Source organism: Tachysurus fulvidraco, chromosome 1 (assembly GCF_022655615.1).
Source record: "Tachysurus fulvidraco isolate hzauxx_2018 chromosome 1, HZAU_PFXX_2.0, whole genome shotgun sequence".
Lineage (NCBI taxonomy): Eukaryota > Metazoa > Chordata > Actinopteri > Siluriformes > Bagridae > Tachysurus > Tachysurus fulvidraco.
In genome coordinates this window covers 48,911,019-48,935,078 of record NC_062518.1, presented here as the reverse complement: position 1 = coordinate 48,935,078, position 24,060 = coordinate 48,911,019, and the positions used below count along the sequence as shown (strand labels likewise).

Sequence of the window (24,060 nt, the reverse complement as noted above, 5' to 3'; positions counted from 1 at the left end):
AGAATTTCATACTGTTCATCACCGACCGCTGTCGCTTTGCTGCTACTACAAACTTCTAGGCTTTTAGGCGACACGACGTTCGATAGATCTAAGGCATCGTTATCATCTGCCTTTTCTCCCAGCCTCAACTGGATACTGTTATGACTCAGCCTGGACTTTGGCCACGTGCAGTTGTTTTGTTTACGTTTCTCGTCAATTGTCAATTGTCTCTCTGTCACCACACCTGCTCCTCATTGTGTCATCATTGTCCTTTGTATTTAAGTGTGCCGCCTTGCCGATGGCAGTGCGGAATCTACTGTTGTCCTGTCCTGTCTTTAGTCCGTGTCGTGTTTCGTGTTCCTCTGTTGTTAAACCCTGTTTTGTTTTGCTATCCTGCGTTTGGGTCCGTTTCCTGCCCCACGTCATGACAGATACCCTGCTACACTGCGATCCCCAAGAATACGCATCTGAGCCTGAGGTGTAAATTCCTCTAGTATCCAACAGTAAAAACGTGCCTGCAAACCACTACAACAGTCTACATCTAAACATTAAAATGGCTTTGATAAACGCCAGATCAGTATCGAATAAGTCTTTTATTCTGAACGATTTTTTTCTATCTCCCACCAATTGGACTTTTTATTTTTAAAAGGAAACATGGCTCGGAGCTGGTGAGATTTCTATCTTTGGTGAACTCTGTCCACCTGACTGCTGCTATTTTAACACCCCTAGATGCGATGGAAGATGAAGAGGAGGAGTCACTGTGGTTTTTAAAAAACACTTTCAACTTAGCACTGAGAAACAGTTAAGCACTATCTCTCATTTGAACTACAATGTGTTGAAATTACGTCGACTACTTCTCTGGTACGGTGTGCCTTGGTCTATAGCCCTCCCAGGCTGGACAAAGACATTACAGTGGACTTTGCAGACTTTTTGTCCCAGGCCATCTCTTCCCCAGGTGTTTTGTCTTTGTCTCTGATTGTCTCTGCTTTGTGATTGGTTCCTGTTTACTACATTTACTCTGTCTGTTCACTTCCCTGGTGTTGGTCGTTTTTGGTGTTTGGTGTATGCTGTTCTCTGCTCCTGCTCCTGTTCTCTGTTCCTGTTCCGTGTTCTGCCTTGTGTTGTCTGCCTGTTCATCTGTGTTTTGTTCATTAAACGGATAACTGCATTTGGATCTCCACTCGCCTTTTGTCTCACCGTGTCACATCGTGACAATGACATTATATGACCGTCTACTCATCCATGGTGACTTTAATATCCATGTCCTGACCCGGTAAGCCCTTGGTTACTGAGTTTAGCCGGGTCTGTGATTCGTTTGGCCTCGTTCAACAAGTTCAGGAGGCTACACATGTCCATGGCCATACTCTAGACCTTATTTTGTCCTCTGGTCTCTCTATTAACATTGAAGACATTGTATTTTCTGACCACAAACCAATTGTATTCAACACTACTCTGTTTTATGATCTACGTACTACAAAGACCTCAGGGTATCCTATGCGTTGTATATATTCTGAAACTGTAAATCTGTTTATCGACAGCTATCAAATGTCACAAACTCTTTACACTCAGTTACAGACTATTTTTGTTGAATAGATTTTTTATGTTTTATATTTTGAATTCTTTTTTATTTTTTTTTATTTTTTTTATTTATATTTTTAATTTTTTTTAATGTTTTATGTTAACCATAACTTAACCATATTTCACTTGGAAGAACAGAACTTGAGCAAGTCTTTTTTGGCTGGTGGAGGACCAAGAGATGGCTCAGCAGCAGCCACACTCTTCATCTTTTCAAGATGTACCCAATAGCCTACATTTTGCTGCCTGCAAAGACAGAGTAACTTAAACGTACCGTATAACTCCCACAAGTGCATACAATTCGACACAACTACACAAGCATTGTTTATCCTTTTTTAACAGAATGGTAACGTTACTCTGTCAAGGTACACAAATCTATTCAACAAAAATAGTTATGCAGTGAAGTATTTTTTCGCTCAGCCGGGCCTTCTCTGTTGCTGTGTGAGCAGCCTGTGTCACTCACCTCTTTTAGCCCCCACCCCAACCCCCCGCCCCCCCACTCTTGAACGTCACTCACTCACTCGTGCGGGCTGCGCTGCGGTCTCATGAGAAAACACAGCTTTTTGATAAACTTTTTCTTGTTCCCGAATACAAATATTTTTTTAAGTATTTGTTCGAAATAAGTATTAGTAAAACACACGCTATTTATGCCTTTCCGAATACCGTATTCGGGTTCAGCTCCACCCCTACTGGATAATTTACTTGAACTTTTTAACTCTTCCTGCACTTCCATTCTGGATACTGTAGCCCCTGTTATATTTAGATTTCCTAAATTTATTAAAATCTCAGCCATGGCTTGATGACTCTATCTGCCATCTCAGTCAGGATTGCCGGAAAGCTGAGAGGAAGCGGAAAAAAGATAATCTTACTGTCTTATTTAACATTTTTAACTTCTGCTTGGATAAATTTCAGAAGGCAGCAAAAGCAGCCAGAAACAATATTTTTCTTATGTTATCAGCAGTCATTGCAATTCTCCCAAAATTCTTTTTAGCACTATAAATTCAATTATTAATCCTAGTAACTTACTCAAGATTGAGCCATCAAATAATGTCTGTGAGGATTTTTTAAAATCCTTTCATGACAAAATTGATGTGATCCACTCCTCTTTCAGTGCATCTGACCCCTGGGAAATTTTGCCCTGTCCATCTAGAACACATGTCAAACTCAGGCCTAGCCCTAGCCAGTTTTATTGCACATTTGATATGATCTCACTATGAAACTAAACAGAGTGTAACACACTGAGTTTGAATACATGTTTTCTTTATGCACGTTTTCTACTCCAAGGCACGAACTGTTAATAGTCAAAGTTGGATTTTCATTGAATCGTTGTTCCAAATCCTGTGTTTAAGCAAAAGTAAAGTTTGTTTCCATATGAAAAAGGTTGAACATTACAAATCAGTTGTAGTTCATTTTTCAATAAATATTCAGTTTGGCCCGTGACTTTATCTCAGTTTTATATTTTGGCCAACTGTGAATTTGAGTATACTGTACATTGGTATACTATAGGGGTAACATAAATATACTGTAGGGGTAACATTGGTATACTGTAGGGGTAACAAATATACTGTAGGGGTAACATTGGTATGCTGTAGGGGTAACATCGGTATACTGTAGGGGTAACATTGGTATGCTGTAGGGGTAACATTGGTATGCTGTAGGGGTAACATTGGTATACTGTAGGGGTAACATTGGTATGCTGTAGGGGTAACATAAATATGCTGTAGGGGTAACATAAATATGCTGTAGGGGTAACATTAGTATACTGTAGGGGTAACATTAATATACTATGTCACCCATATGAGGATGAGGTTCCCCTTTGAGTCTGGTTCCTCTCAAAGTTTCTTCCTTTACCATCTAAGGTTTTTTTTTCTCCCCACAGTCACCTGAGTCACCTCAGACTTGCTCATTAGGGATAAATACATACACATTTAAATATATCTAATATTAATCTAGAACATTGTATTATAGTAATCTTCATAATAACATATTGTTATGATTGTTCTGTAAAGCTGCTTAGAAACAAAGTCTATTGTTAAAATGACTATAGAAATAAACTTGAATTGAGATAAAATCTGCACAGTAAATGAATGTTTCTGTATTAAACATTGTATTAAACACTACTTACTGGTCCTCAGTCTGAACAACATGCATTGTGTGAGATACATGAGGAAGAATCATAACGTTTCACGTTTGCTTTTCATTTTTATAAATAAAGCTCTTTTACTTACAGAATTCACTGCAGCCTCACGTCCGTCTCCCGCAGAGAGTACGATTATTAAAACATCTTTAACCTCTCAAGCTGTCTTCTCCTTAAGCTGTCGAGGTTGACTGAGGACACTTTTTATCACTCTTCAAAACTTTTGCATCTTTAAGTGCAAGCAGAGCCCACATTCAGCAGGAGATAAAGTTTCTCTATCCTATCAGTGACTGTGTACCTCTTTTAACCACTCATCCGATTTATCTCAAATAAACTATAAGTCTGCAGGCATTTTTTTTAATAAGAAATCCCACCACACCCCATCTTCCTTTTCCTCCATTTCCTCTTTATAAAACACACCCATGTTTGGAGAAAGAATGCTGTGTTTTATCAGATACAGAAACATTACAAGTCTCAGCCTAGACGTCTATAGATTCATCCTAGCCGGAATTTTGGTGCATTTTTGTTTTTGTGTGTATTTTTTTGTAAGTATACTGTAGGGGTAACATTAGTATACTGTAGGGGTAACATTAATATACTGTAGGGGGTAACATTAATATACTGTAGGTGTCGGGACTCAGCCCAGACTTTGGCCACGTGCATTTGTTTATGTTCCTCGTCACGTGTCTGCCCCACCTTCGTCTGCTCTTCCCTGTCTCCACATCTGTTTCCCATTGTCATTATTCTGTCTATTTAACTGTGCCGCGTTGCCTTATGCAGCGAGGAATCTACTGTTGTCTTGTCCTGTCTCTAGTCCGTGTCGTGTTTTGTGTTCTTACGTTACTAAACCCCGTTTATTTTGCTATCCTGCGTTTGGGTCCGTTTTTATCCCACGTCCGTGACAGTAGGGGTAACATTAGTATACTGTAGGGGTAACATTAGTATACTGTAGGGGTAACATTAATATACTGTATGGGTAACATTAGTACACTGTATGGGTAACATTAGTATACTGTAGGGGTAACATTAATATACTGTAGGGGTAACATTAGTATACTGTAGAGGTAACATTAGTGAAAGTGAAAGTGACATGACATACGGCTAAGTACGGTGACCCATACTCAGAATTTGTTCTCTGCATTTAACCCATCCGAAGTGCATACACACAGCAGTGAACACACACACACATCGTGAACACACACCCGGAGCAGTGGGCAGCCATTTATGCTGCGGCGCCCGGGGAGCAGTTGGGGGGTTTGGTGCCTTGCTCAAGGGCACCTCAATCGTGGCCAGCCTGAGACTCGAACCCACAACCTTTGGGTTACGAATCAGACTCTCTAACCATTAGGCCACGACTGCTTAATATACTGTAGGGGTAACATTAGTATACTGTAGAGGTAACATTAATATACTGTATGGGTAACATTAGTATACTGTATGGGTAACATTAATATGCTGTATGGGTAACATTAATATGCTGTAGGGGTAACATTAGTATACTGTAGAGGTAACATTAATATACTGTATGGGTAACATTAGTATACTGTAGGGGTAACATTAATATACTGTAGGGGTAACATTAGTATACTGTGTGGGTAACATTAGTATACTGCAGAGGTAACATTAATATACTGTAGGGGTAACATTAGTATACTGTAGGGGTAACATTAGTACTGTGTACCGTAGCTGATCAGGATCACGCTGCGTATGGCATCCACAGTGCTCAGATCCTCAGTGTTTTCTCTGTTTTTGTTAGTTTTTCCTGCACTTTGTCAAGAAAATCTGATCAGTTTCACCAGAGATGAACTGCTGAACATTCAGCAGTACACACCGCAAGACCTTCTACCGGTTTTCGATTATTCCGACATTTTGCTGAATCTTGTATTTGGAGGAGCGGCTGCGCTGTTTACCCGCTTCAGGACACGCAGATGGGGGAAGCGCGCCGGCGTGCTCATGAAACTCAGACAGCGCGGTTTAAGAACACCGCTGCCTAGCATCGATCTGGCGAATCTCCGCTCTCTATCCAACAAAACAGACGAACTCCTTCTGCTCACCCAGACAAATAAGGATTTTTCAAACTCTGCTGCTCTCTGCTTCACAGAAACCTGGCTGAACAACTTCATTCCAGACAGCGTATTAAGTCTGCCGGCCTTTTAGCTCTTTAGAGCGGATCGCGACGCAGAATCAACGGGGAAATCGCGCGGAGGCGGGGCGTATTTTTACATCAATGAAAGGTGGTGTTCTGATGTAACTGTTTTAAAAATGTGCTGTACCGATCTTGAAACATTCTTCATTAACTGCAAACCGTTCTATTCGCCGTAGGAGTTTTACTCGTTCATTCTGGTGAGTGTTTACATCCCTCTGCAAGCGCACGTGAGCTCGGCCTTACAGACATTCACTGACATGATCGCAGAGTGAGCAACAACACCCGGACTCTGTATTAATAATTCTCGGGGACTTTTATAAAGCGAGTCTCTCACGTGAATTGCCTAAATACAGACAGCATGTTACATGTCCCACCAGAGACAGTAACACAATGGATCACTGTTACACTGTAATAAAGGATGCATATCACTCTGTCCCACGGTCAGCTCTGGGACTCTCTGATCACTGTGTAGTTCATGTGATACCTACCTACAGGCAGAAACTAAAATCAGCTAAACCTGTATTAAGGACTGTAAAAAGATGGACTAAGGAAGCGGAGCAGGATTTACAAGCCTGTTTCTTTCTCACTCATTGGACTGTTTTCGAACCTGCTGCCTCCAACCTGGACGAGCTCACAGAGACTGTAACATCACATATCAGTTTCTGTGAGGATTTGTGTATTCCTACGAGGAGTCACTTAACATAATGATAAACCAGCCAGCTCTGTCAGGCCAAAGTGGATGCTCACAGAAATGGGGATAGAGTCTTGTATAAACAGGCCAAATACACACTGGAAAAGGAGATCAGAGTGGCACCTTCCTTTTCCTCCATTTCCTCTTCATAAAAAACACCCATGTTTGGAGAAACAGTGCTGTGTTTTATCAGATACAGAAACATTACAAGTCTCAGCCTAGACGTCTATAGATTCATCTTAGCCAGAATGTTGGTGCATTTTTGTTGTTGTGTGTATTTTTTTAAGCAAAAGTTACAAATAAACCAGCTGTAATTAACACAACAATGCAATTTTAGCAACAGGATATTATTAATGCAGCAATACCTCACTGCAAAATAACATTAATATACTGTAGGGGTAACATTGGTATAGTATAGGGGGTAACATTAGTATACTGTAGGGGTAACATTACAAATACACACTGGAAAGGGAGATCAGAGTGGCAAAGAGGAACTATTCCGTAAAGCTAGGGATTCAGTTTTTTCCAATGACTCAGCTTCAGTGTGGAAAGGTCTCACAGCCACCACCAACTACATGATTTTAATTTCTTTAATAAGAAATTAAACAAGAACACCATTTCATTTTTTATTGTTGACAAAAACAGGTAACACTGCAATGTGCTCAAGTTCACAATGTTAACAATACAGTGTTTAGAGGAAAACACATTATTCAACAATAAAACATTAAACTGGATAAAAATAAAGGGAAAAGAGCACATGAACACTCTCCTGCACGCACTGGTGACAACTTTTGAGGTGATGATATCAATAGAGCAACAATATGCAGTTTTAACATACAGTACACTATAAGTGCAGAACACTGGTAAATGTTAAGAGCACTTACTGCACTGACTGGACAATCGGAACAAGAAACTGTTCAAAGATTCACACTGTTCATCTTGAGAACAAAAAACAGGCATGGCTTCTGAAGCTAGCTTAGCCCTGATGGTAATTAACTAGAATGTTTTAATAGGTAACCTCGTTTGTCACATAAATTCACAAAACTTCCACTGCATCTTCAAAAGAACCTGTGAAAACTGAGCATAAGGAAAACGTTTAGATTAGCAAATCACTTTCACTGTAAAACGTTAATGAACATCTGCTAATGACTACATCTTTTAAACAGTCTTTTAAACAAAAAATAATAAAAGTTTCAAAAGAAACTTTAAGAAACACATTTTTGAGCGGTTATTTTAATACAACTGAGACATATGCTAGTGTTAGCGACCAGCACGTGTACATACATACACGCTTATATGAACCAACAAAAAAAACGTATGCCAGCGAAATACAAACATTGTAACTGGGAACATACAACACTGGCTAACGTTATTAAATGTGACCTGACAGAAATAGCTCATGTTACTGTGAACGGACAGAAAATAAGGAAAAAACTAGCATCAGTCGTCACATTTACACTAAGTTAACTTATTAATATTTAACTAACATCGGTTTTAGGGTAATCATTTATTGTCAGAAAGATTGCTATATATTAGACTATTTACACTCACCGTTTCAAAGTGCTTTTAAAAATTCCACGGTTTGCGCACAAGGGACCAGACAGCGCGTTGTCACCCCCTGTTTCAGGCCCCTCCCCCTCCCTTACAGAAACGTAACACAAGTCTCTGGTTAACTTGATCATTTCTCTCAATATTTCATCTGAATAGTGCAAACAATTTATACGTGAATCATGGCTCCAGTTTTAATGCTTATCCAGTTTAATGCCTATTGGCATATTTTTGAATACCGTGTGTTTGTTTTCCTTTTACCAGTGTTCTGCGCTTATAGTGTACTGCATGTTAAAACTGCATATTGTTGTTCTATTGATACGAGTTAACAGTTATCAACACAAAAGTTGTCACCAGTGCGTGCAGGAGTGTGTGCATCTTATCCCTTTATTTTTATCCAGTTTAATGCTTTATTGTTGAATAATGTATTTTCTTCTAAACACTGTATTGTTAACATTGTGAACTTGAGCACATAGCAATGTTACCTGTTTTGTCAACAATAATACAAAAAAATGAAATAGTGTTATTGTTTAATTTCTTATTAAATTAATACATAGTAGTATAATTTAAATAAGACATTGCTTAAATATAACATTTATTTCTACTTAAAATAATTTGTTTAACTTAGTTATTTTATAAAACATATGCTCAAAAACATTAGTAATGTGAACTAATGAATTTCAGTAAAGACTACTAATGTAAAAACGTGATTTGTTTATCGCATGACTTGAGATTAAATGTTCAAACAACTTAACTTTAGTTTTATTCTGTGTAAAAACTAAAATGGTTTAGTGCAACGGGTTTCCTCGCACATTTCTAGTAATGTCAACTAATTCAGGTTAAGAGTCACAGGTGGGGGCATTTAATAAGGAGAATAGATACAAGGTGCATGATTGTGACAGAGTGAACTGTCCCTTATCGTCAGCATGACACTACATACCACACACACACTTTCACTTCTCCTCCGTTTCTAGCTACAGCGCTGTGGGTGCACACACACGCCAGTTAGCACGCCGCTCGCTCGCATACACACCGCACACACACTCACTTCATTCTCTCATTCCGGACAATAAGCACACACACACACACACACACACACACACACACACACACACACACACACACGCACGCACACACACACTCACTTCATTCTCTCATTCCGGACAATAAGCACACACACACACACACACACACACACACACACACACACACACACACACACACACACACACACACACGCACGCACGCACACACACACGCACACACGCACACACTCACTTCATTCTCTCATTCCGGACAATAAGCACACACACACACACACACACACACACACACGCACGCACACACACGCACGCACACACACACTCACTTCATTCTCTCATTCCGGACAATAAGCACACACACACACAAGGACGTTGTACTTCTTTATTTTTTGTTCTTAAACATCTATGTATAAGTTTCCTTTTGTGGGGTTAGGTTTGATAAACTCGCCTGTTTGTTGCGTCGGTCTTCCGGGTGGGTTTGGACAGCAGCCAACCGGAGCGTTGCATAGCGGCTGGCTTTAAAGCGCTTTTTTTGTGTGATTATTATTATTTTTGTTATTTTTATTATTATTATTATTATTATTGGTATTGTTATTATTTTTGTTATTATTATTATTGTTGTTGTTGTTATTACTATTGTTATTATGTTTATTATTTATTATGATATATATATATATATATGCCATCATTTGGGTAGAAGGTGAACCCGTAAGGCTGCTCTACCACAATGATTTTGAGCCATATTTTTTAGAAGCTTGGATGTTGTGTTGGATCTGTAAAAATGTGTATTTACCAGCAGTTTCAGGATGAAATGCATCATCAATAACCTGCAATCTAATTAATCTATGGTCCTGTTTGTCCCAGGTATGTTTGCCCAGTCCTATAAAAGAATTGAGTGACTACCCACCTGACTCACAGTGTTAATTAATCCACCATCACCAATACAGTCACACATAGAACCAGTTACCTGTCTTAAACCTGTTGACACTTGGAATGACGTACTGTATGGAAGTTTCAAGGAATTTTAAAACTAAAACACAAAGCAGAACACACAGAAAGCCTTCTGATGGATCTGACACCTCATTATTAGTGAGGTTATTAGTCCAATACTACAGCATTGGACATCGCCATGGCTAATTCACACACCTCTACAATATTACACTTAGTAACCTTTGAATAACGAAGGCACGTATCATCAGCTCCTACATGGAAAATGTCCTTTGTGAACCTATGCTTGCCTTAGACCTTAAGATTACCTGCAATGTCCAGTGCCATGGCTCCTGTAATACACCTAACCAGTGCTCCTGGAGCCCCTGAAGTCCTAGCTAATTTAAAGAAGAAAAAATGGCAGAAAATGAAATAACAAAAGAGGTAAGTGGAAAATACAGATACAAAAGAAAAATAACAGCACAAAATTATTGAAAAAAAGATTGAAAGTTGAAAGAACGCATCTGTCAAAATATCTGAAAACAGTATCGACATCTTTAATGTTCAGAGTTAATGTTTATTTGTAAATATCTTATCATACATTGTGTTTGTTTCTTAATACATGGTCACTTCATCTCAGTTTTATTAAGGATGTGTAATGTTTGTCCTAAATTAGGACACGATTATTGGTTTGATTACTGTACATGTAATGATTTAATCATGGCACAGACAGGAGGTTAGATATTCATCATACACAGAGATTCCTTTCTTTTATAACCCTTTAACATTCTCCAGCTGATTAAATATTGATTATATATATTTGTTTATATATATATACTTATATATATATATATATATATATATATATATATATATATATATATATATATATAAACTCACTCTTTGAACAACAGACTCAATTATACTTTTTTTTTTTTCAAAAACAACTTTAAGCTACTAGTTAGCTTAGAGCTAAATATTTGGATTAATTAGTCAACATCTCTTTCTGCTAACCTCCGTGTTTTATTAGAAAAATTATTAGTATGCAACACCTGATCATCTGGTTCACCCGAAAATGCAAACACATTCCTCTTCTAAGTGCTGGCCTGTAACCTCTGACTGAGCTTGTTGTTGCAAAACATGATTATTTTATTTAGTTCTTCTTGGTACAGATATTCATCACCTTCCACCCAGGCCATCAGATGAGCTGCGTTGACTTCGTCAATCACTTCTATCGTCTTGTATTTATTTACAATATTCTTAAATCCATCTTTGTAGTATTTCTTAATATTTTCTGGTGTAAGTCTACACTCCTTGTACTTTGATTGATCAGTTTCCCCTGAGAAACCTAGAGGTATAAAGATAAAAATTTAGATTTGATCAGTGTGGCAACTCAAGCATTGCAGTGATTTAATAATTATGTATAATAAAAGGTAAAAGACATATTAAACACAAAAACATTAATAATCCTAGGATCCAGTATACACTATGTTACAGAGCCCGCTAACGGTTCAGTCTCTATGACCATGAGAAGCCCTTTTACAGTTATGAAATGACAAGCTTTCGAGAACTAGTCAGTGGCCATGAGAATCATGGGATATCTTTTGGAGAAAGGTTGGAGAGAGATGAGACCAGGGTCACAGCAAATTAGGCGGTGGTTCTCAGAGTCCCGTGGGAGGCTGGTGGCTTATTGTGGGCTGGACACAGCTTTGACGTAAGTTTCAACATCCTTGGCTAGGGAAGGCCACCAGAAGGCATTTTGGAGAACAGATATGGTTTTTGAATACCTGGATGGACAGAGCTAATGGCTGTGTGGACCCAGTGGAGCACTCAGGGGCACAAGGTGGTGAGAACATGTTGTCTGGTGGTGGTGCATTTTGGAGGTGGTGGCTCAGACTGTCGGGTGTGTCCCAATGAACCAGGATGAGTAACATGGATGATGGTAAGATGGGCTCAGGGCATGTAGATTGATGTACTGGGTCATTGTGGCCCTTAAGCCAGTGTCGCCATTCCTCCAGAGCGTAGTTGCCCACATCATAGTTCGCTATAGCAAAGGTCAATTTTCTAGATCAAAATGCACATGCAAATAATTTCCCGGGTGTGCCACAACTGGATGTGTTCCACAACTTCTACTACAAAGTGAACGTTCTGGCTGGGTGTTTCACAAGGGGGTCTGTGGTGAAACAGGCTTTTGAAGGTGGTCTGAAAAGTTTCAAATCCCAGTTTCTCTTTGAATTACTTTTTCATTCCTTTGTTTGGATTTTCTGCCCTGTTATTTTTTTAATTAATTGATTAATTTTTATTTTTTTTTTTTTTATTTCTTTTGTTTTTGTTTCCTGAACTCTGTCTTTGACTCTTTGCAGTCTGTCCTATATTGGATTTTTTAGACTACAATACTTTTGGTTGCCTCTTTAGAGTATTACAAAGCAATAAACCTTTTTAATAACCTTTGACCTGACCCTTTGTTGTGGTGGTGTCTGGAATTTTTTTTTTTATTCTGTAGCACAAGGGTAAAGAGTGACAGTAAAATTTGCATTTGAATTCTAGCATCATTTTTTAAAAAAATGTATTTAATTAGAAGAAGCTTTGTTTTTATAAATAATAATATGTAAAAAACTGTAAAGTTTTATTGTTTTATAATGATTCACTTATAGAGTATCTTCAGTAATTGTTGATGATTATATAATAATTGGGGGAGAAAGATTAAAAACCAACAGTTACTGGAGTATATGTTGTCCGAGGATTCCGGGTGGGCCATTATTAGTGACAGCTTCAGTGCTTTAACCACGTCTCCATTTCCAAATGTATCAGTCAGCAATTCTCTGGGGGACATAAATGTTAAACACAGGTTAATATTTGGAACTTAAATTTGACCTACTAATTTTGTTGTAGTACAAATGTTCATGTTGGTGTTTAGGCAAAACCTGCATGCTACGGATACATGACTGCTGCCAGTACTCAGTGCACGTCGATGGTCCCAGTACAGAGCGTTCATGCAAATCAGATGTCTTCCATAAAAACTAGGAATGATTTTTTCATCCTTCTTGTTGTTATCCATCTTGTTGTTATCCATCTTGTTGTTATCCTTCTTGTTCTCATCCTTCTCTAAATACTTCTCAATTTTATCCTCATTGTTCATCACTAAGTTATAGAGTGCCGGATGATTTACTTTGAAGGATTTCTTCTTTTCTTTATTGTTTTTGAAAATCTTACAGAGTTCCCAAAAACTACTCTGTGGTGGAATGTGGTCTGCCTCGACCACTCCAGGGATGAGTTGCCTTTCAGCTGGAAGATTATTATCTTTCTTAGCTTTAAGTCTTCACAAGAAAAGAAAAAGGGACAAACTTTAGTATTTTGGTGGGATTTGTACATTATGAACATATACAGGTAGCAGCTTTTTCCTACATGTTCTGCATGATTGCAGGAAAAGTTAGACTTTTATGTTTATAAGTTCTCCACTAACAAAACACTAAATGTCCTAAATGTCTATTAGGAACTAGTGATACAGTTTCCTGTTTGTTTGTTTTTTTTAACTTATGAAAAGTACTTTCTAAAAAATGTGGATTTAATCTATGATAAAATAGACACACTGGACAGCAAGAAATCAACATGTAAAATAATAATGATAATAAACAAACACATTTTGATCAACACACAGATACATTATTTACAGCTCCACTGACAATGGGTTTTTCTAAGCCACCTTTAAGTTTTGTGATTACATATAATGTCTAATAAACAAGCCTAAGGCTAGTATGTAAACATAAAACAAACAAATTTAAGTACTTTCCGTATTTCTCCACTTTTCCCAAATTGTATTCTTTAATAATTGTATTGTCATCCGTGGTTTCCTCATTCTTATATGCTATATACTTCTCCACATTCTCGGGTTTTATTCCAGCCTCAATTTTAAATTTATTGGAGCTGTTTGCCCAGTCGAATTTGATCTGGATCTTCACAGATTCTGCATATTTATACGGATCTGCAAGAATCTGTAACAACAAAACAAAACAATTGCACCAAAAAAATGTAATGAGCATCAGGATGCCTATAAAAGCATATCACACAAGACATGTGGTGAAAGTTTGAAAGTTTAAGATGAATAATTCCACATATACAGCGGGTAAATTAAGTATTGAACACATAACCATTTCTCAGTAAATATATTTCTAAAGGTTCTGTTGACATGAAATGTTCACCAGATGTCAAGTACAGCCCAAGTAATCTATACATACAAAGAAGTTCAGAACTTATGTTATGTGTAATAAAACGGAATGACACAGGGGAAAAGTATTAAACACGCTTACAGAAACTTTGTACAAAAGCCTTTTTTGCTAATGACAGCTTCAAGACTCCTCGTGTAACTAGTCACATGAAGTGCTCTGGTGTGATTTTGCCAATTCTTACAAAAAACAGTCTTCAAATCTTGAAGTTTCTGTAGGCCTAATTTATGAACTCTGATCTCTAGTAATTTCTATAGATTTTCTATTGAATTTAAGTCAGGTGATGGGACATTCTAGCAGCTTTATTTTCTTTCTTCAATTGAGAGTTTTGTGGGCTGTGTGTCTGGGATCATTGTCTTACTGAAATCTCCACACTTGTTTCATTTTCATCATCCTGGTAGATGGAAATAGATGTTTAGCAAAAATGCCTCAGTTCATTGTTCCGTTCATCCTTCCTTCAGTTATATAAAGTTTCCCAGTCCCTTATGCTGAAAATCAGCCCTACACCATGATGTTCTACCTCCAAACTTCACTTTTGGTCTGGTGTTTTTGGGGTCAAGTGTAGTGCCATTTTACCTCAAAACATGGTCTTTATTATGACATCCAAAGAGTTCAATTCAAATTTGTGTGGTGTGTGGTCTTGGGTGGTGAGCTAATTGCAGGTCTTCCTGAAGCTCTCCACAAGTCCAGGTCCTTGGCTCTTGGACAACTCTTCTGATAATTATTTTCTTTTTACTTAGAACTCTTGTGAAGATCACCTGGGCATGGCCAGTTTATGGTGAAATGATGTTCTTTCTACTTACAGATTATGGCCCCAATTTAAAGTTTAGAAATCCTTCTGTAACCAATGCCACCAGCATGTTATGTAACAGTAAGGTTGTGAAGGTACCGAGAGAGCTCTTTGCTTGTGCCCATCATGAGCACCTTTAGCAATATATTTACTGAGAAAAATGGTGACACATAAACCACCACCAACATTCCTCAGGTTACTCCACATCAATTTCTTGTAGATGTTTAATTACTGTATCTTCTAAGCCACAGGTTTTCTTCTGGAACTAGCTGTCTACTCATATTAATATCATCACCACATGATTATGACCTTACAAGTGCATGGTATAAAATGCCCAGGCTGTGTCACACTCATCTTGCTGAGGTGCAAACAAAATTATAAGAGGTACTCATAATTAGTTGCAAAAGAATTGCATTCAAAATTTTTAGCACTTGACCCAGTAAAGGGACTGTACAGGATCCCTTCATGTATAACTCTATGTAGTGTCATGTCATCTGCAGAAGGTTTAATGCATAGAGTGGTACATAACATTATCACCTGTCACCATTGATGAAAAGAATGTGGAGCAAGTGAGCATGTACAAGTGCTCGGGGCTGCATTTGATTCACAGACTGGATTGACCAGAGACAGAAAGCAAAGAAAAAGAAAGCTGCGGAAAATAAACTAAAGGAAATGGGGAAATTGTTATATGAAATAAAGAAATTGAATATATCTGATTAAAATAAGGAAGCTGATTCAACCCAACGAGGAACAGACACTGTACCTAGACAGTTGGATCAAGACCCCTCATCTTGCTGAAAGAAGATTATAGAATTGTTATAAGTTTTCTTTTCCATTTTATAGAATGATAAGTTCCCTTTACCTTTTATATGAATTTATGGAATCATTTGTAGGAATAAGAAATGATATAATGTTCAATAGTACGTTCAGATATTAAGACAGAGAGTAACAGTGAAAGCATAAATCGAAATTACGAGGTTTTGTGTCAGCAGCATAAGAATACACAGTCAGCCGTACAGATGAAGAGACTTATTGCAAAGCATGAGATCATGAGAGACCTGACGGTATGCTGACAGAAGCAGAATGACGTTATGAAATCAATCATACTAATAAATGGTATAAATAGGGTTTTAGAACCAGTTATCGGTGTGCATTCACCTTGAGCCAAGCTCATTGTGTTATACTTTGTGATTGCTTATAGAGAGTGCATCAGGAGAACAAATGCAGGCTTACACTTGGAGAGTTTCTTGGTTTGTTTTATCTTTGCATTTTACTTATTTCTACTTACGCTAGAATTGTTTGACTATTTGAAGGAGATTTTGTTTGAAATTTTATTTTCTTTTACCTTACATATATTACACACATGAGAGGATTATTACATATTATTACATGAGAGGATTTCATAAGCAAAGAAGAATACTAGGTGAAAATCAGAAATTAATAATAGGTACTGTCAAACACTAGGAAGGATTGTGTCTGATCAACACAAAACTGCAGCAAAAGTGACAGCAGAAGTTAATTCCCACCTTAAAGACCCTGTTTCTATAAAAAAGTGCACATAGAACGTATAGAAGCTGTATAGAACTTCATAGAATGTGTAGTAAATGAAGATGTTGGTCGAACACCATATTACTAAAAAATACGACATATTTTATCTGTGTTCATATTATTTGAGCTAACACCCCCCCCCCCTCTCTCTCTCTCTCTCTCTCTCTCTCTCTCTCTCTCTCTCTCTCTATATATATATATATATATATATATATATATATATATATATATATATATATATATATATATATACGTATATATATATACAGGGTCTTTAAGGTGGGAATTATATATATATATATATATATATATATATATATATATATATATATATATATATATATATATATATATAATACAGTATATTTACCTACCTCATCATGAACTTTGTGGCGGAGTTCTACAGCTTTTTGGTTTAAATCAACTTTTGGGTCATTAGTTGTTGCTTGGATGATTGCATGATACAGACAGTTATAATTTGAAGAGTTCACAGTTTCTCGTGAACCATCAGGGCGTATGATAGAAATGTGGCCACTTTGTGGTGTGTCTTTACCCATAACCCTGTCTGTCAGTTTACTCCATATTCCTCTTGTTCTGTATGGCACAAAAACATTAACTTAAACATGCACAAGCACAATAAAGCATATAACGGACTAACAAAAAATATTCTGCAGTGTTGCAATGAAGATTGAACTCACCCTGGAGAAGTTTGAGGTGTTTTTGTCAGCACAAGATTGATATTTCCAGCTTCTGGGTCAGTTCCTGGGTAATTCTCATTTGTGAGAAGGTTTCCTTTATCATCTACAACTCTTAAGCAAATTCCTTTTCCATCCAGCAATTTACTCCTTGTAAGAACATGAACTTCTAAAGCTGTTGCTGGCTTTTGTTCATCAGTTACAGTATTAGCGTAGCACTTGAGCTCATTTATTTCTTCGTCAGACAAAGGCCTTTCCTTGCATTTAGTGGCAGATTTCAGATCATGTTCATGCTGCTCATTGACAAAGAAATTTTCGGTTTCATGCCTATCCAGTAAATTACCAACTACTTTTCCAGTAACAGAGTTTAGTCGTTTAGTAAATGTTTTTGTAAACAAGGAAGTGGCAGACCCAGAAAAACTCTCCACCATTGTTTGGGAAAGAACTTCTGAAATTAAGTCAATAAGATCATCTTTAAGCCGTTCGACATCTTCAAGTTTGTCCCTTCCATCATGGTCATATGTCTCAAATATAGCTTCCTCTTGCATAGACTTCAAAAATGCTGGAACAAAATTACAGTCAATGGTCTGTTTAGTAGGAATGGAGGAGTACATTTCATAAATGGTAGCGGACATGCTTGCAGCACTCAGAAGAGTCTTGATGCAGGTATGAGGTTGGCGTGCAACATGCTCTGCTGATTTGTCCAATACTTGTGAGAGTATTTTAATCACCTGATGTATCTGTTTACAGTTTACCATGAGATCATTCATGACATGATTTGTAATGTAAACCATATGGTCCATCATTTCCTTCTCTAGGGATTCACTAATCCTGTAAGTACCAGATTCTTTCTGCAAGGCAGCCTTTGGAATTCCTGAGCTGATGAAATCTGTGAGTGCTCGAACAAACTCTTTATTTTGGTGTAATGTTGAACATACAGATTCCTTAAAAGTATTTTGAAAACCTTGTTGGAAAGTCTTTTTAATTTTAGGATCGATCCATGTGTTCAAAGCAGTGTTTACTCCTTGAATTGCCAATTCCTGAACAGCATATTTACAGGATTGTTTCAAAGTTGGTTTGACTGCAGTCCATGAGAGATTTTCCATACATATTGTAGACACCATTGATTTGGTGGATTTACATGCTGAAACAAACATGTTTTTTCCTGATCGGAGGGCATTACATGCTACACTTTTTAGAGATGTGGTGCCATTGAGAATATTACTTGCAGCATCTTTCAAAGCAGAAAATGATCTTTTGAGAACACTGAATCCCCCAAAGACCAAAGAGATTCCTATACTTATTGATTTAGATATCGCCCACGATGCCCAATCAAATGTGCCATTTATCATACCCATGACTCCACTGATCATATCAGACACACCTTCTGAGATCAAGCCAAGTCCAAATGAGGACATGGAACCAGCTGACAGAGTGCACACCAGAACTCCTGCTACAACCTGAAGCACACCAAGAAAACAGCAAATCAGGGCATCAAATGAGAATTTGGGCTTTTGTTTCACCTCAAACACAAGTGCAAGGCCATAATTACGAAAGAGGCCGAGTTCACTAGAAGACACAAAATCCTCCTCATTTGATAAACTATAAAGAGTCAAGTCCATAGTTTTGAAGTCTCCACTGCCTGATCCAAGCATGTCAAGTATTTTTTTGATATTTTGTTTCCATGAGTTAAATATGTTCATCCTTGCCTGCATTTGTATTTGTAAGTTACAGCTGCCACTGTGGTGTGGTTCAAAATCTCGAGTAACAGACAAAGAACAGAAGCTCAATGTTCTGGTTGTTTCAGATATGTAAACATCTAAGGTTTTCTCTGCCTCCTCGAGTAAGGAACATGCCTCAGTTTTGTAGCCCTCTTTGGCCAAGTTAATGGTAATGTAGGCCTGATTATACAGTGCAACAGCTCTGTAGTAGTTGTCTGAGTCAGAGGCTTTTTTCCAGTAAGTTTTCGCTCCATAGTCACATTTATTTTTGTTTTGATGGTGTAAGGCAGTTCTTCCTAAAGCCTGCTGGATGTGGTCATAAAAGTTTTCACTGTGACCTTGTAAAAGTTTGTCACTTGTGTCCTGCAAGTTCTGGATCAGGTCTTCTTTCAGGTGTGTAAGGTCACTGTGTATGTTAATCTGGTCTGTATGAAGTATCAGCCATATACCCCATGATTCCTTCAAAGCATTCAGTGCTGGTTGATAGTCCATCTTATCGTGAAAAGATTTAAAATAACTATGGACATCTTTTATTTTCACTTCAAAGAGGTCTATCTTCTCTATTTTACTATATTGCTCATCAAAGTCACTAAGAACCTGACAAAATGTAGAGAACAGCTCTTCCTTCATTTCAATTTCAGCTAGTTTCTCCTTCTCCATGTCTTCTATTCGATTAACTTCATATTCTTCTCTCAGTTCCTTCATGACTTCAATAGAATGGCCTCGGTAGGCCATGGCCAGACGATCATGGTTCAGTATTACCTGGACCATCCCTGGGGTGCCTTTTCGACCTGTTCGTCCAAACACTTGTTTCTCGACTCTTCGGTTATTGGGGAAGTACGTGAGCAGCACAAAGAGACCACCGCAGCGGTTAACCTCTTCTGTGACCTTAATGTCTGTCCCACGTCCTCCAAGGTTAGTAGTAATAATGATCTGTCCCTTGTCAAACTCCTGGTTCTCAATGTTGTGGCGCTCGCTCATCGTGTACATGGTAACTAAGTATTTAGTTTCTGCTGCAATTTTGTCATTGAGCACATTTGCTGTGTTGACGTCCTCACACACGACTAACACCACCTGTCCTCGTTTAGAGACTTTTGAGACTGTGGCACAAATAGTTTGGACCCACTGGTCAGTACCTCCCCTCACTTGTACTGCAGGCAGCTCAGTAACCTTCTGACGTTGATGACGTGGTATGACATAGCTGTACGTTTTGTAATGTCTTGTCAGGAAACCCTTGTCTGCATCTCCGCCTAGTGTTCCAGAAACACCAAATATCCCTTTCCCCATGAGATATCTTTTAAAGAAATTTGAATTTGACATGTAGTTTGTCACATTTGATAATGGAGATAAAGTTAGTTGATGCTTCATCTCCAGAAATTGTTGTAGTCCATCACCCCATCGTTTTCTTTTCTCCAGCATTCCACTAGCCTGAAAGTCCACTGGGATTATTGCATGGTACATGTGTTGATCATCTTCATCAACATCTATTCCCTGAGCTTTTAGAGATCTCTCAATCATGTACTCTCTGCCTTTGGTCATCTGAATGGCCTTCAATGCATTCTCAACAAACAGTGGCAGCTGCTTTTCCAGGTATTTCTCTAAGAAGGAAGGGATTACAAGCGATTCTTTATCTTCTTCTGAACTACATTGTTGAGAGTATTTAATTTTGGATTTCAACTGGCTAACAGTGGCTTCAATGAGCAGATTTTCTGACAGCATCTCACAAGCTTTTCCATTCTCAAGTAGCAGCATGTTGATGTTTTGGTCAGTTTTTGTCTTTTGCTCTCCAAACTGAGTCACTTTTCTTGTTTCTGGCTGATAAATATAACAGTTAAATGCCACCTTGTCCTCCATCCCCATCTCAAGAACATTGAGCAAATCATATTGTTGTTCAATTCCTGTTTTGGCCATGATGGTCTTCCATGATTCATTTTCAATGTCTCCATGTTCCTCTTCTCTTTCTTCATTAATAGAGTCCTTCAAATTTTTAAAATCTTCCTCTGAGTAAAAGCCTAATTCAATGCCTGGCAACAGAATTTCCAGTGGGGAAAATTTATCATCTTTATCTGAACCAATCATTGCTATCAGGGCAGCTGTGTGGAAACTCTGGACTCTTGTTGCCCACATGGTCTCTCCGGTTTCTTCTACCTCTATTGGGCGACATGCAGATATTATGGCCCAGATGCTTGCTAGGACTTGTTCCAAATGTTGGAGTCCACTGGACTCATAGGACAGAAATGTTATTTGAACTCCATTATCCAAGGTCATGTAGTCAACCTCATCCACAAGGACCATCTCAAATCTCCTGTCTCCTCGAGTTGTTTTCTTCTCAAACTGTTGTTTCAGTGTATCTGCTGCAAAAGTTCCAACAGTACTATACACTACATCTTGTTTGTATGCTTCCTGAGTCAGTTCCTCTAGTTCTTCAGATGAGACATCATTCAGCACTGGAGGAACAGCAGATGACGTTATGTTGAACATCTTGTAAAGTTTGCTCCATTCCTCTAAGTCACGACGAGCGAGTACCGGAGAGCTCGTCACAATGTCCACCTTCACACCACGCATGGCATGGATCACAGCAAGCATGGCTAATATACAAGATTTCCCTTCACCTGTCCCAATTTCAAGAAGACAACCTGTGTTGTTTATTGGTTTTGGAAGCAGGAAAACCACCAGGGCTGCAATTTGAGTTAATCTCGGAAGATATCCTTCAATTACTTTTTCCTCGTTACCCTTTTGAATAGTGACAGCAGAGCACATTTTTACTGCGAGTGACATTTGCACTAGTACAATTTTGAGAACTTGTCTGTCTGGGTTGGTAAAATCCAGTTCTTTAACCATTTTCTTTACACTCTGAATGTCATTTTTATGGAGATGAGTTCTTTTGTATTTTGGAAGCTCTGTTTCCAGATATACCAGAACATCCTGTAGTATTGTCAGGACATTCTCAGGGTAGTTTGAGTTGCGCATTTCACTAATAATAGTATCAGCATTTTTGTGTCTCTCTGTGACAACATACCCTTTCAGCCATCTGAGGGGATCTGATTTATCTAAAGCATTGAGGACATTCCCATACTCCAACTTGTAGGTCTGTGCAATGTGAAGTATTGCCTGCACTTGGTCTTTGTCTTTGTCATTCCTGACAACATAATGCATGAATTCTGTTATTTCTGCTAGTTTCCATGTGTTGTTGAACGCAATCTGACACAGCATTTCTTTACTCTGTGTAGGAAGTTGCATATCAGTGTGAAGAACATTCTGTAAAAGTTTAAAACAAAGTAATGCATGATCATCTTGCAACAGTTCGAGCACATCCAAGAGGAAATCCTGATCATGTTTATGTGTGTGGTCGTTTTCATCCTCCTCGAAAACTAACTGCAGTACTGTCTCAAGAACTGTCAGTCTATAACGTAGAGGCAACGTCTCATAACCAACTGCAGTGTAGAAAGAAAACATGCAGCTACTGGTCAGGTTGTGTTTCTTACAGTACTCCACCATTAAATCATTTTGTAGGGTTTTCATCCTGTCTTCTAATGTCTCCTCTGAGTCTTCCTCATCAGTTATTTGATATTCACACAGGAGCTCTGAGAATTTCTTCTCTATTTCTGTAACCTGTATTAAAAAATAATAACATTATGTAACAGACCTCAGCTGATGCATAATATTTTAGATAATAATATTTAACTAAGAACAAGACCTGAGAATGGCATTTAAAATTTCCATTAATGATCATTTAAATCTGTTACCTCATCTATTTCAATTTCAGACTCCACAGGCTGTACGTGAGTTTGGTGATGTTGCTCATGGCCTCTCAGCCTCTGTTTCTGCTTCAGCGTCTCTCTGGCTCGTGAAAGCTTCTCAGCAGCAAGCTCACTTTCCCTTCGAATCTGTTCCTCAATTCTTTTTTCATGTTCAAGCTGGGCCTGTCTCCGCTGCTTCTCTCTTGCTCTTCGTTCCTCCTCCTTTCGTACATCAACTTCAATTTTCCCTGGTTGACAGGAAATATTCCACATTTACCATCACTCATAAACGTTTATTAAGAGAATTAAAGATGTTTCTTTGTTTATATATGTTTTAAATTAAAGATACTCAGGACTGAAACTATTCTGGTTCATGAAGCTAATCTTTCAGAAGTATTACTTAAATGATGCGACATACTATCATACATTATTGAAGTTTTGGATAGTTTTGGTTTGAATAATTTATCACTGCTCACAAATATCAAAAAATTCTTGTCAAAACTTGTCAGCCGTCCAACTGTAGGTCAAAACTCCATGTTATCTCAAAGACCTTGAATAAATTTTAGCACAGCAGTTATGCTCATACCTACACAAGAATAACATTACTGAAATGATCAGTCAGGACTATGCAGATACAGCACTGATTAGGGCTGTTTCATATTGCTTGTGTTTAATCACAGCACAGCTTCTGACACCATAGATCATAACATTCTCACAGACAGAATAAAAAAGGGGACCCTCTTCAACTCAGGTATTATTTGACTAATTATTATATGTACGTTCATGTAAACAGAGAACTGTATGCATTACAACTTTAAGTCTGGTTTTCTACAAGGCTTTATTCCAGCTCGCTTTAAGGGCCTTTTTACACCCGGTCACTTCATGTGTTGTCTCTGATCCGATAGCTATCTGATTTGTTAAAACTGTTCCATTTACATTATGCCACATAAATGCGTCTTGACGAATCGGATATCGATCTTTCTACTTCCGCCCAAAATGCAAATATATTTTACCTCATTTCCATGGTAATTGAAATGGAACACACTTTAGTGTATGCGGTTGCTACAAAAAACAGCACATTTTAAAACCCAACGAGACGCCTGGGTGAAAGATCAGAGCCAGCACTGGTGGGAAAACATGTTTGTTTCTGGCGCGATGCACGACTCACGAGTCACTTGCGAGTGACGTACTTCCGTTTGGGAGGAGTATAGCGCTTACTTATGTGGCTTGAACAACCACATGCATTTACACCTGTCCAGTTTCATCTGAAACGCGTCCCAGACCACCTGCTGAAGTG

General features: G+C 38.2%; 2 protein-coding genes across 3 annotated transcripts in view; both read right to left on the bottom strand.

The window, feature by feature from the left end:
- Positions 1 to 24,060, bottom strand: part of LOC125138419 (butyrophilin subfamily 1 member A1-like) — a 262,663-nt gene that overhangs the window by 210,962 nt on the left and 27,641 nt on the right. The window lies entirely within an intron of this gene.
- LOC113663549 overlaps positions 10,962 to 24,060 on the bottom strand; it is a 31,486-nt gene continuing 18,387 nt past the window's right edge. The window contains exons 5-11 of one of the 2 annotated variants that reach the window (XM_027178887.2): positions 22,770 to 23,011; positions 17,306 to 22,635; positions 16,982 to 17,201; positions 13,833 to 14,038; positions 12,971 to 13,363; positions 12,762 to 12,868; positions 10,962 to 11,394 (exon numbers count right to left, since the gene is read on the bottom strand). In XM_027178887.2, the coding sequence (XP_027034688.2) occupies positions 11,141 to 11,394; positions 12,762 to 12,868; positions 12,971 to 13,363; positions 13,833 to 14,038; positions 16,982 to 17,201; positions 17,306 to 22,635; positions 22,770 to 23,011 (6,752 nt within the window). In that variant the 3' untranslated portion in view covers positions 10,962 to 11,140. The remainder of the gene's footprint in view (positions 11,395 to 12,761; positions 12,869 to 12,970; positions 13,364 to 13,832; positions 14,039 to 16,981; positions 17,202 to 17,305; positions 22,636 to 22,769; positions 23,012 to 24,060) is intronic. The other variant, XM_047813331.1, reaches the window with a different exon arrangement.